The sequence below is a fragment of the Strongylocentrotus purpuratus genome, unplaced genomic scaffold (genome assembly GCF_000002235.5).
Source record: "Strongylocentrotus purpuratus isolate Spur 01 unplaced genomic scaffold, Spur_5.0 spur5_scaffold_1, whole genome shotgun sequence".
Lineage (NCBI taxonomy): Eukaryota > Metazoa > Echinodermata > Echinoidea > Camarodonta > Strongylocentrotidae > Strongylocentrotus > Strongylocentrotus purpuratus.
The window spans coordinates 40,282,141-40,295,790 of record NW_022145594.1 but is presented as its reverse complement, the minus strand read 5'-3'; the positions used below and the strand labels follow the sequence as shown (position 1 = coordinate 40,295,790).

The window sequence follows — 13,650 nt, the reverse complement described above, 5'->3', positions numbered from 1 at the left end:
AGGCTGTGTATAATGAGAGATCAATCAAGTGAGGACATATATCTCAGTTCTGACTCCAAATGCTGCTTATTTTGTCATCAAATGTGTTGAACCCTTTCATTAAGTATGTTGTGATCTTCCTACATGTCTTCTCTTTAATCCCATATGGTTTCAGCTAATCCCCCTGTGCTATGAGCTGTGAAAATACCGGCAGCAAAACACATGACACGCAATGGAAATTTAGCATCCTACACAGGGACATAATCATGACGCCATGAACTTTTTTGCTGCTGCCTCTTGCAACCCACCCCTCGGGAGATTGGCTGGCAGCAGCCATGAAGCCGTGCCTCCAAGAGTTCATATTTTGAGAATTGCATGTATAATTTCGGCAGAAAACAAGATTTTGTGATTTTCTGTAATCGTCGATCTAGGTGCCAGGATTTTATCAGAGCATTCTAGTCGTATAAGCTTACCACATGGTGCTCCCCACCCACACTGTAGGTTTCCAAGGTAAATATTCCCAATTGAAGGCTTTTGTTAACACTGTGTGGTAGCCTTAATGAAAAGAACATTGATATATCCTTCTGTCAAAAATTCAGCATGTACAATATGAGACATTTAAAGGAATTATTAAAAGAAAAGTAAAATGAAGATAAGAAAATAGAAAAGGGAAGAGATGGTAATGGAATGAAATGAAATGAAATGAAATTAAACACTCACACATACATTACAAGCATTGACCGCTTACCTTTGCTTCTTTTCCTTTCCTTGCAAGTGTTTCAAAAAAACAATGATGCAATGCACTGTCAAGATAAACTTCCTTCAAGGATGGAATGGAGCATATTATCTCTGCCACATCAAGTGACATAGTAGGTCCACTATCTACTTCAATACAGAGCGCAACCTTAATAAAATGAAAAAGTGATTACTGATGTGATACAGAATATAGATGTTCACTTAGATGTTAGGCATATCCTATATGTGCTGCCAGAACTAGAGAGAGTAAGAGGGAAAAGGAAATGAATAAGGGTGCAGGCTAAAGAACTATTGCCATGACATTTCATATCAAATTCCTATTTGTGCAACATTAGGAATATCTCATTTTAGTTAACCATGTACTAAACAGAGGAGCCTTAAACAAAATTAAAGGACAGTATGAGTCTAACAACAGGTTTCAAAGAAGATTATTTAAGATCCCACCATCTGGTGCCTCATACCTTTATCATTTATAAATATTAATAGGAACACGATCACAAATTTAAAAGGGTGGATACGGAGCAAAAATCTAGGCTCGCAAAGGAGAAAAGAAGTAAAAAGTTGATACGACCTGCATGAGCGCATGTATTCAGTCAACAGCTATCATGTGCATATTATATTAAGAGTTGTAATATATCAATAACACCAATTTTACACAGGGCCAAGGATATCAAACAGTTACAGATTCCTTTGTGCCCTGTTAAACATTTGTAAACCAAGAATTGACCCTAGGCAAGAGATACTTTTTTCGGAAGGGATGAAAATGTGCAAACTATTGATGAAATTCCCTTTCTCCAAATTTTATCTCATCTAAAAGGTATAGGTGCACTGTGTATATCATATGCACGTGTCAATACATAGCTTGAATGTAATTGCATTGACGACCTCGTCAATGCCATGTAAATTTGCGTGTTCTGAATTCTTTTTCTTATTCCTCTTCGACCCAAATCCCATTCGTTTTGCACAGTGCTTGTTATTCGTAATGAGGTCCCTTTCTCTGTTCAATTCGTTTCAGATTTTGCATGCATATTCTTTACGATCCCATCGTGTGCACTGAATTGACCGTCAAGACTGTTTCGGGTCTGTTTTCTTTTCTTTTGGATGTTGACTTTAAAGGTCGGTCCCCAGACATAAATAATCATATCTGATTGATACACGTCTGTAAAAACATATCACATATCAATTAATAGTCATGCATGATATGAATAGCACCCTCTAAAGTCCTGGAAATTATGGATGTGTTTATGTCATAGCTCCATTGTATGCCTGTCTTGATCAGAACCCTTTTTTGGATTTAGAATTAGTGATACTTCCAAGATATTCCCTTTTCCGCAAAAAAAAATGCACCCTACCACTGACCGACTTTGAGAACAATTGCTCTCGAAAACCATACTTTTTCAGGAAAATTCCTAAATGACTTCAACATGTGCTCAATTTGCGTGTTGTGTACATGGGATCATCTAATTGATATATCTGCTCAAACAAATAGAAATATGGGCATCAATGTATATCATTCTCTGATTGCAGTTCTATTTTCCAAATTGTCACTGTTCAAACCCCCTTCATTATACTGTTGTATAATACTGTAAGAAAATTGCAAAAGACGTAAAGTATGAACTTGTACAAAAATGGATGAACTAATTTTGTTTATCAAACTATGATCAAACTTACCACATGTAGTCCAATGTACGCATAACCAGCTACAGTGTGTGCTGTCGGGTACCGGTACATGAATGTGAATATGTTCAGCTCAATCCCCTCTGATGAATCGACACTGTCCTTCAACAAGGCTGCTGCATCTGGGTCCTGACTCTCAAAGGCTACATCAACAATGAAATCTACATCTGTCAGTTCCCCTGATTCCGCTCTGTCCATGTATAGTTCCAGAAGCAAAGCGTGCATTACATTGGTTGCGATATTTTTGTTCTGTGACACAGTGAAGTACAGGAGATACCTAAACTCCTCCTTCCTCGGCATCACTACTCGCTTAATCAGCCTGTTGAATTCATTACGATCTGATTCATACAGGAAAGCAAGATGGACTCCAGCCATGTACTCCTGAAACAGTTTGTGAGGGAAGAAGACTGGCAATTGCACATGAGAATTCCTCTCATGTGTATCCACGTCAGCGATAATTCTGTCCTCCTGAGACAAAATCCCAACCTGACAGGCAGTGACCTTGGAATCTGGGCACATTTGGAAATCATCTTCACTGTACATCAAGGTATTTTCTAGCAGACCAGAAAGTGCCTGTTTGGCAATCGGTTTAAGGAGCTCATCGATTTGTTTCAAATAGGCAAGAAATGGGTGGCTGCCTACTTTCTTCACCTTTTTCTGAGCATAATGTTCTTTTAGAAAGGCAATCATTTCTTTGAATATATGAGCAAAAGTTTTCAGTGATTTAATTCCCTTTAATTTTTGCTCGTCACATTCTTTCCACATAAGACACAACATGGCTACATATATAGGATAGTGGGCCATGTTCTCAGATAGGACATCATTATCATTGATGAACTGGATAAGCTGATTTGCTTTATCATCATTCTTTGGAAAGTATTTGTGAATGTAAACTGACAAATTCTCTCTGTTGAAACCCTCAACATGAATGAATGTGTAGAGCTTCACTAGATCACCATCTGATCTAACCTCTACTGCTCTCCATGGGCGAGTAGTCACCAAGACTGGGCAAGAGGCAAGTTGATCTGAACAAAGAATATCTCTGAGTTCAATATCACCAGTCTCAGATAAGCTTCCACATGCCTCTGAGGAGGTGGCACTTGGCTGTGATGGCTGAAGTTGCATCTGATCAGTAGGCTGTGATTCACATGATTCTGTCTTCATGATTTTGCCACTGACTTCATCAAGCCCATCAAATGCGATGAATATCTTGTCAGGATTTGAGCGGATATACTCAGTAATCTGAGAAATCGTTGCTGGATTGTTCTTGGCCAGATAAGACTTTGCAATCGTGCCAATAGTGTGTTGCTTGAATTCACGTAGAGGAACAATCAAGACCCACACAAATTCCCTGAAATGCCTCTTTTCAATCCAGTCCCAGGCAATCTTAGCACAAAATGTGGTTTTTCCAGCCCCTGCCTCTCCCTGAACCATGATCCGCTTGGGGAACTCTCCATTGACTTTGAGATCAAGAATATCATCGTAATCTAGCTTTCGCTTCTCTGTCCCATGCTCTTCTTGTAAGAAGAGATTAGTATACATGTCTTTAAACTGCACAGTGGAAGCAGGATTGAGAGGATCCGTTCTGATCTTACAGAGACTTGACCTGTACTTGAACTTGAAATCCCTTGCACACTGCTCAACCATTTCAGGAGAAAGTGGTTTGGTCTGAGATTCAGCTGAAGGAGGTTTGGTCTGAGATTCAAGCAGTCTTGATGGCCCTCCTAAAAATACATAGATAATCCATATGCGCATGATTACACGTAACATATTTTGATGCATCTCAAAGGATTGAAAAGGCCCGAGGCAAATAGCATGACCTACGACTTGGTGCATGTCAAAGAAACAAAGTCCTACATGTTGGTCTGAATTTATATGACTTCAATAAGTGCATTTAAAATCTGAGTAATTTGTGTATACTTGTAGATAATTTTTCCTAGGACATTTCAGCAATGCAGAGTTTCCCTGACAATCACATATCTTATTTTGAAAAACAAGACAAATATGACTGCATCTCCAGCCTATGCCTCTGCCTAAATTCAGTTAAGATAAGGGCTTGAATCAATATTTAAATATTGTAATGAGAACAAAACGCCTATAGATATATAAATACACGTGGATTGATCTTTCTATATGACCTTTAACCTGATAATCCAACACCTGATCACTCGTCTCCCTAATCCTTATATGGTGACGCATACCGTATGTATTTTTTTAATTTTCCAGCTAAAACAGCTTACAGTGGTTATTTATATGGTGATATAATTTCATTTTGCTGACCTTTGACCTTCCGAACCCAAAATTTAATCAGTTTATCTCAATATGGGGATACGTACCAACACCAAATTTGAAATTCATGTCTCAAAAGCATTTTTGAGACATTGCAATAATGCATGGGGCTAAAACCCTAAAAATTAATTTAATTTGACCCTCATGGCCCTAATTGGCTTTTGACCTAGATATCCCAAAATCTAATCACTCAATCCCACTTTGATGATGTACATGCTAACAACAAGTTTATAGTTCATAACTCAAGTGGTTCTTGAGATATCGCAATAGCAAAAATCAGGATAATTACAGTTATCAAAATGGAATGACGCAAAAGAATAGAATTCGTTTGTAGAATGTGTGCACATAAAGTGAGCTGACAATTTTTGTGTATACATTAAATTCTGCTGTCACTCAAAGTACTTGTACTATATAGATGTCCAGAAAGTATCTAGGATTAACAAAGTTAAATTAGGAAATTATAAAAACATACATTGTACATGGGGCCTGATAAAATTTGACACTTCTGTAAATTGTGGCAAATGTAGAGAGCACAGAGCACTCAGAATCTCTATAGTAAATGCTTACAGGTACTTCAGTTTTATGCACGGTTTTCTATGTCTTCCGGTGAAGCAAGAATTAGTATCTGTTTACCTGTGCTGTTCGGAATTGGAGGTCCATTGAGTAATTCATCTGATAGGTCACCCAAGTCAATCTCTCGTAGTTTGTCTGCCAAAAGCTGTCGTTTGTTTGAGTGTGGAGGTTGCTGCATGACATTCCATTTCATGAAGACATCCATTAAGGCATTTTTGAAGTTCTTCAACTTCTCACTTAGGATTGCCTGTAGCTGAGCATAGGGGATCCCTAGAGATATCCCTACATCCTCGTAGTAAGATGGAGGAATGTCCCGGGCCAGCTTCAGGAACTCCATTTCACTGACAGTACTGTAAAATGAAAAATAAATCAATTGTGTATGATAGGATATTAGTTAGAAAGCATCCTATTGGCTGAGAAGTTATCATGTGATACTCAACAATTTGTATTACATTTCGCGCTCGAGCATGCAATTTTACAGCCTGGGATATCAGATTAGTCGAAACTAGTCATGATTTAGCCATGGCCCGCCTACCAGTCAATAGTTTTTTAAAAGATGCCTGCATGCCCACCTACCGGTCAATAGTGTTTTCAAATAAATTTTGCTGAAATCCCCATTGGTAAACGTGTAAAAAGTTTCTGTGTGCGAGCGTGGATACCATTTCAGTAGCTTACTACAGTTATTGGTACTTGTTATCGATGACAAGGCTTATGAAACAGGGACCAGATTTTAACTTCATTGTTAACCCCCGAAGGCGCTACTAGTATACCGGTATGCATACCTTTCTGCAGTGTTAGGACCTGGATTGGTTTCAACGTCACCAGATCTCATCAAGAGGATCAGGAGCAGATAGAGAATGCAGAATCCATCCATGGTGTAAGATGTCCTTCTCATTCTACAGAAATATAGTACTCTGGAAAATGGTGATATGACATGGGTGACAAAACCTGAAAACAAAGTTTCAGAATTATATTCTATAAGGCTGCCAAGTGGTACAATAAATCAGTGTATTCAATATATTTAGCCCAGTCCTCGGATGACAGATCAATATTGTTTTTGTGTTGCTCTGTCATCTGGGAACTTCAACTGTAGATACGATATTGCTTGATTATCAAAAATCATTTACCAAGGTGGTTAGTCAAATTTTGTTATGTTGCTAGTCAGCCTGATATAGATAACAATAATAATATTGTATGGCTTTGTTTTTGTGTGATCCAAGAATATATTGCTCTCGCTATGACAATACATACTTGTATCACACTCAAAGCTGTCTACAGCATGTACATAAAACAGATGAAACAAAGATCCTTGAGAGTTTCAATTTTATTATATCTATATAAATAGCTTAACCCTATCTAGCCCGGGCTATTTTGAAACTGCATAGCCTGGGGGGGGGAGGCTTCTAAGCCCCCCCCCCCTATGATTGGCTGATTGCCACGAAAATGTGCATACGTGTCAAGTGAAGTGTATAGATTACTATGGTAATTTAATGTTTTTTGAAAAATTCACTCATTTGTATATTTATGGAAATTAATGTAAATAAGGTAATAAAATTCACATTTTTACCCATAAATCATATATTCTTCATATTTAAAGCCCCACTGTCCTACTTGTAGCTATTTGCTCCCTCTATATAGAAAACTTCCCCGATCGGTGCCTGTTGCATGGTCCCCCATGATCCTCTATTTCTTATGTTAATTGAGAGCTGAGTTGATGAGATAGCCACTTGTCAGTGTCCTCGCTGTGTGGTCTAATTCCCCCTAGCCACACTAGTGTTGATAAGCTTTAAACATTAGTTTCACTACATATATTATTTAGACCATTTGGGATAATAATACCAAAACAAAATTGGAAGAGCCAGGTTATTCCTTTTGTTATCTATTGATTTGATAAATTCTCATGTATTTCCTGTTTTTTTATGTATTTTATTGTTGTTGTTATTTAATTTTTAATAATAATAAATTTCATAAAAAAGTATAAAATGAAATTTTATTTAAAAAATGATACATTTTTAATGCAGGATATTATAATCACTCCAGCTAGAGTCAATGCTATATCTAATGCGCACTATAGCGCTGAATACTTGTTGAGAGGCAGGTATTAAACACAATACACATACTCTGCACACAATTGCACCCTAATGCAAACAATGAATACGAAATGGCTGATCGGCAAGTTTGACAGTAGACTCACAATTTTAATTTTCAAAATATTCTTTCTAACATCGGTAAGTTAATGAAAAGATTGTATTTTACTGCTATTTACTGTAGGTGTCATCAATTGTCACTGAAGAAGGTGCTAGATCTAGACAGTGTACTTTAATCGTATCCATTTTTTTTAGCAGTTTCATATCCATTCTTAGCAAAGGAATTTTAGCCCAACTTTTTACTAATTTTAATCATAATCGCATTTTCCACCTGGATTTGGATCACATCATACATCAGGAATCCTCCGTTTAGGGCTTTGATGTCGACGTCGTCGCTCAGGACCGTCTCTACGCTATATAGGTCTCCACCTCAAACTGTAGCTATCAGTCAAAAATTATGCAAACTTCTTGTATGCATGGTTTGGTATCCTGCATGCGCATAACAACGAGCTAAATATCTTCGTTCACACGCAGTGATATAACTTATACGCCAAATATTATCATTATTGTTTTGTTTTTGTTGTTGTTGATGATGGTGGTGGTGTTCAGGGGCGGCAATCCTGGGGGGTCGTGAGGTGGTGGGGTCGGGGGGGTGGTGACAAATCTCTATTTTTGTTCTCACTTTTTTGTAAATTATACTTTTTTTGCATTTGTTGGACATTGAAAAATTACCAATTTTACAGTCATGGCTGTCAGGCAAAAAAATGCTTATTTAGAAGCCTACATGTCAGGGCAGGCATGGATCCAGGGGGGCAGAGCAGGCCTTGCCCCCCCCCCCCCCCCTCCCTCCCCCCGGCAACAAAAAAGGAGACAGAGAGAGAGAAAAGGAAAAGAAGGAAGAGAGGAAAAGAAGGGAGAGAGGAAAAGAAGGGAGAGGGAAAGAAATAAAGGGAAGGAACAAAAGAGGAAGAAAAAAGAAAGGATGAAAAGAAGGGGAGATCAGTTGCAATTAATCCCGCCAACAACGTGTGGATCGGGGGGAGGCTGAAAGCCCCTTGCCTCCGCCCCCCCCCCCCCCTGCAAACCTAAAAGAGAGAGAAGGAATTAGGGAAGGGAAAGGGAAAGAGGAGAGAATGAGAAGGGGAAGGGGAAGGGAAAGAGGAATGAAAGGGAAAGAAGAAACTAGGTAGGGGAGATCAGTGACAATTTTTCCCGCCAACAATTAGGTGTAGATCGGAGGGGGGGGGGGGGGGGTGGCACCTGCATCATACTCGGTGAACTTTGTACAGTGGTTTTTGAAATGTTGAGAATCAACACAGCCAGGATAGTAATAGCTACAGGGAGCTACGACGCGGGAGACTCCCTGCCCTGGACTGGAGTAGCTGGCTGGCCCGAGTTTTGATCGACTATGGTTCCGTTTATCAACCAAATTTTTGGCTAGAATCAGGTTTCTCAAACGTCTTTCAGGCAAATTTAGAAGGTGATAAACGCAAAGCCTTTTTTAAAGAGCTTTAGATATGGGCATATCTAAACACGCAAACAGGTGTGTTTTGAATGTGACATACATGTACAGCCAGAATCACGTTTCTGAGAGATCGATAAACGCAAAGCTGTTTTGAACCTCACATACAAATAGGAATTCCCAGGCTAGATTCCGGTTCGGAGAAATAGAGCTGAGCAGCTCCCGGTGGGGTCACTCAATGTGACTTCCGGACCGCATGACCGTTACCAAAATCGCGGAAAAAGGGGTCAATTTCAAGCAATGTCCGCGGACAAAATATTCCTCGAAATATAGAAAATAGGGGTGCACAGGTGTCCTCGAAATTGATAAATATAGGGGTCAGGAAAAGGGAATCGAGAAAACCGGGAAAAAAAATTCTCGGAGCCGAGTCTTGTCCTTGAAATATGGGAAAATAGGGGTAAATTTGCGAAAGTGTCCTCACAATCTTATAAATAGGGGTATTCCAAGGTACGATTTTGTCCTTGTTTTGACGTAAAAAAGGGGGTTAAATATCACAAAATGTCCTTGAAATTGACCGCAATAGGGGGGTATTTGCATTTGTGGTAACGGTCATATGCGTCACCCTCTGCGGAGGAGTGACCCCACCGGGGAGCAGCTGTGAAGAAACAAGGCCTTTATTGTGAATCGTGAAGAGTCGATAAACGTGACATCCCGCAAATCACGATCGTATAGTGGGGTTCGATAGTGGGGTATGATAGTGGGGTAGGATATGTACATATCTAGTGGCAAGCCTCGATAAACGCGCCCTATATGTCATATGTGTTGCACATGTTGCTGGTGCATGGTGTGCATGCATCGCGATCTAGATCGAAATTTCTGTCTCTTTATAGTTCGTTAGAATCTCATTTGCAGGGTCGGCTCCCCAACCAGAGGCTATAACAAACGAAAGAGACATAAATTTTGGTCTACCGTAGTAGCTAGTGCATCATACAATTAAATTGACAAGTATTAAAACTACTAACTAGCTATAAGCCTAGAGCTACATCTAGTATAAAAAGGAACAAACTAGATCTAGAGCCTACTCTATAGTTTACCGGGTATCTGAAAATCTGAAATTGACTAACCTCGGTCTCGTTTCACTTTCAGTCTGATCATGTTTACAAACTAACAAAGGCAGCATTCCGTCGACAGACTTCAATGTACATCTACTGTAACTGAAGAAAGATCTTAAAATTTAGCAAGATCAATCACTGAATCGAACTCGAAAGCGAGGTGGCGTGGCTGTATGTGCACATTCGTCTCGCAGAAAATGGCGACTGTACAGTGTACAGCGAGCCTAGGGCTGGGCTACCACAAAGAAAAAAGAAACTGATGTGCGTGCGAAATGAAAGGGGAATCCCCGGCTGCGAGTTTGTGTTTCTCCGTGCGGGGTGCGAATTTTTTTTCCGTACTCGAGAGGGCAAATACCCCATGTGCGCATGCGCGTGGACTTGTGATTTCTCTGCTACTTCCCATACGAAATGTACATGTATTCGCATCTACTGTGCACGATTCGCGTTCTACGAGTAAACGATGGCATAGTAGTCTTCAAACACAGACTCTGATTTGCCAGTTTGACAAAACAATTACGCATATATCGTGCGTAGCAATAGTACTAGTATTCAAGTCTGAGTAGTTGTATGATTCAGACATTTTAGTGCTTACAGAAATGCATCCCAAATTGAATAGCATGGTATAGTAGTCTGCAAGCACAGACGCTAATCGGACAGTTTGACAACATAGTGTCTTGAGTAGTGCTTTATATTCAAATATGTGTAGTTTTATGATTCAGACCCTACTGGTGCGTGTATTGGAAAGGCATCTCAACTTGCAGAGTGGCATAGTAGTCTGCAAGCACAGACGCTAATCTGACAGTTTGACAAAATAGTGTTATTCAAGTCTGATATTATTCTGTCAAACTGTCAAAGGAGAGTCTGTGCTTGCATACTACTATGCCACTCTATAAGTTGAGGTGCATTTCCAATACACGCACCAGTAGGGTCTGAATCATAAAACTACTCAGACTTGAATAACACTATTTTGTCAAACTGTCAGATTAGCGTCTGTGCTTGCAGACTACTATGCCACTCTGCAAGTTGAGATGCCTTTCCAATACACGCACCAGTAGGGTCTGAATCATAAAACTACACATATTTGAATATAAAGCACTACTCAAGACACTATGTTGTCAAACTGTCCGATTAGCGTCTGTGCTTGCAGACTACTATACCATGCTATTCAATTTGGGATGCATTTCTGTAAGCACTAAAATGTCTGAATCATACAACTACTCAGACTTGAATACTAGTACTATTGCTACGCACGATATATGCGTAATTGTTTTGTCAAACTGGCAAATCAGAGTCTGTGTTTGAAGACTACTATGCCATCGTTTACTCGTAGAACGCGAATCGTGCACAGTAGATGCGAATACATGTACATTTCGTATGGGAAGTAGCAGAGAAATCACAAGTCCACGCGCATGCGCACATGGGGTATTTGCCCTCTCGAGTACGGAAAAAAAATTCGCGTGCGGGGTATAGGTACAGAGTGCATATATAGAGATTGATGGAGTGTTTTCTAGCAAGTACAGATGGAAAGAGGAACTTGGAGAGAGAGAGAGAGAGAGAGAGAGAGAGAGAGAGAGAGAGAGAGAGAGAGAGAGAGAGAGAGAGAGAGAGGGGGGAGAGGGGGAGAGAAGGGGGATAAGTATATGAAACTTAAATTTAGGTTATACACTTAGATTTTCGATAAGTTGGCTTGACATGGCTTGTCAGCTTGCAACCCTATTCTTCTTCGAAGTTGTCTGTTTATCTCAAATAAGGGCTATGCGGCCTTTCTTGAAGATCTGTGGGAAAGTTACCAGTTATTTTCTGTACATAAAATTCATTTTAAAAATGCTTTTTTTTTAAGGGTTGAAGATGACATTAATTAGAGAATGCTAAATATACCGACTGCTTATCTGCCTCTTTTTTTGTTTTTGTTTTCTCTCTCTCTATTGTCATCTCTTTAACCATCTTTCACTCTCTCCCTCTCTTTCTCTTTATATCTATCTTCTTGGTCTCTAATCATCTCTCTTACCCTCCCACCCTCTCCTTCTCTCTTTCCCCTCCATCTTTCTTTCCTCGCTACCCTCTCTCTTCCTCTCTCTATCTGTCTCTCTATCTCTCTCTCTCTCTCTTTCTCTCTCTCTCTCTCTCTCCCTCTCCTACCCTCTCCCCCTCTCTCGTACAACATACACATACCCTGCTTTTCAATCATTTCTGGCTCTTAGAATTCAGGACAAGGAGGAAAATACAAACTGTCAGATATGATATTCACATTTATATAAAACAAAGGGCCCTTCACATTTCAGTTTACAACATTTAAAAGCAAAAATGATCACTCTCAAATTTTAATTTTGTTTTGAAAAAACATGATAAACCTTTAAAATAAATATAAAAGCACAAACATTTTGGCAGTGCATATTATTCAAATATACCATAAAATCAGAGGCCCTATAGGTATTGTACATTCTCTGAGGTGATTGGAATAGTACAAGTACTATTTTCTGAGGGGTACACCCCCCCCCCCCCCCCCACCACCAAAATAGGGCGGGTTAGTATGCAAGAATATGAAATGACTATAACACCATTGTGTTCCTTGCTTTATATGAAGTACAGTCTACTCCATTGAAACTAAATAAATACACTTACAGAAATGCAACACCATTCAAAGTCCATCTACTCCGAATATTAGCAATGTTTGCACATATAAACTGCAGGAGTGTTTTTGTATATTTTTTTGATTATTTTTTTTTAACAACATAAAAAATAACATGCTTTACTTTTATGTATCGTATATAATACTCAAATACCGGTACTGAATATGTGTGGAGCTGCTGTTGCACCCAGCTACATCTATTTCATCCCGATTTGTCAAGCATTTACATGTACAGCTGTATACGTAAATACTTGTCAAGTGTGAACATGTCCATCTTATGTTTCATGCAACTGTGTCATTTTGATGTTCACACTCATCACCAATTTATCTAAAGTCAGTTCACATGTTTGCCCTGGTATATACCAGTGAACACTGTGTAAAGCACACATTTGTTTCAAAATGATTATCCACCGATATATAGCATGTGAATAGCACATTAACTTACGATAAGAAGTGCATTTAACTTTGGTCTTTTGAATTCGCTATCAACAGTGTTTCCTCACCAAATATGAGATAAAACCTACATGTACATGTTACATCATGCATATACTACAATGTTCACTATATCTAAACATTCTCATTTCGCGACTGCATTGGAAAATATGCCTAAAAATGACAGTCCAAGTTAGCATATGCTGTATATGGACGGATGCAGTATAAAAAGAATTGTGTTAAAAATGGAAGGCATTATACACGGACGGTATTACTGATGGCAAGACCTTCAAAATCTAAATTTGGAAAATGACAAACCTGAAAGACATTTTTCAAACTTTTGAAAATATCACGTATGTGTTTGACTTGCCCTCTTGACAAGGCATATATCATACCTGCAAACTTTTCACAGCAAAAATTAGGAATCTCTCAAAGCAAATTTAGGAATACAATCTATTTTGTATATTTTTTACACAGTAGTTTACAGAAAAGGAGAGAAATCTAGGGTTCATAGCATTAGTTTGACAGCTAAAAATAGGAATAATTCCTTTAAAACAAAGGACCATGACATTGACTTTGGGTCGACTGGTATTCTGTCCCCTCCACTTTTTAAGGAGTGCACAGAGTTATTTGATGTATTAAACATGATAAACT

The 13,650-nt window shown here is 39.0% G+C and overlaps 1 protein-coding gene across 1 annotated transcript; it reads right to left on the bottom strand.

Annotated features, from left to right (window-relative positions):
- Positions 1–681: 681 nt before the first annotated feature.
- LOC105442442 (NACHT, LRR and PYD domains-containing protein 6-like) lies at positions 682–10,156 on the bottom strand. Its single transcript, XM_030978224.1, has 5 exons — positions 9,948–10,156; positions 6,057–6,222; positions 5,335–5,624; positions 2,407–4,136; positions 682–883 (listed from the first exon to the last, which is right to left on the bottom strand). Exons 1-5 carry the CDS (start codon positions 9,976–9,978, stop codon positions 707–709), a joined length of 2,394 nt encoding a protein of 797 aa, XP_030834084.1. The 5' UTR covers positions 9,979–10,156; the 3' UTR covers positions 682–706.
- Between the last annotated feature and the right edge of the window lie 3,494 nt (positions 10,157–13,650).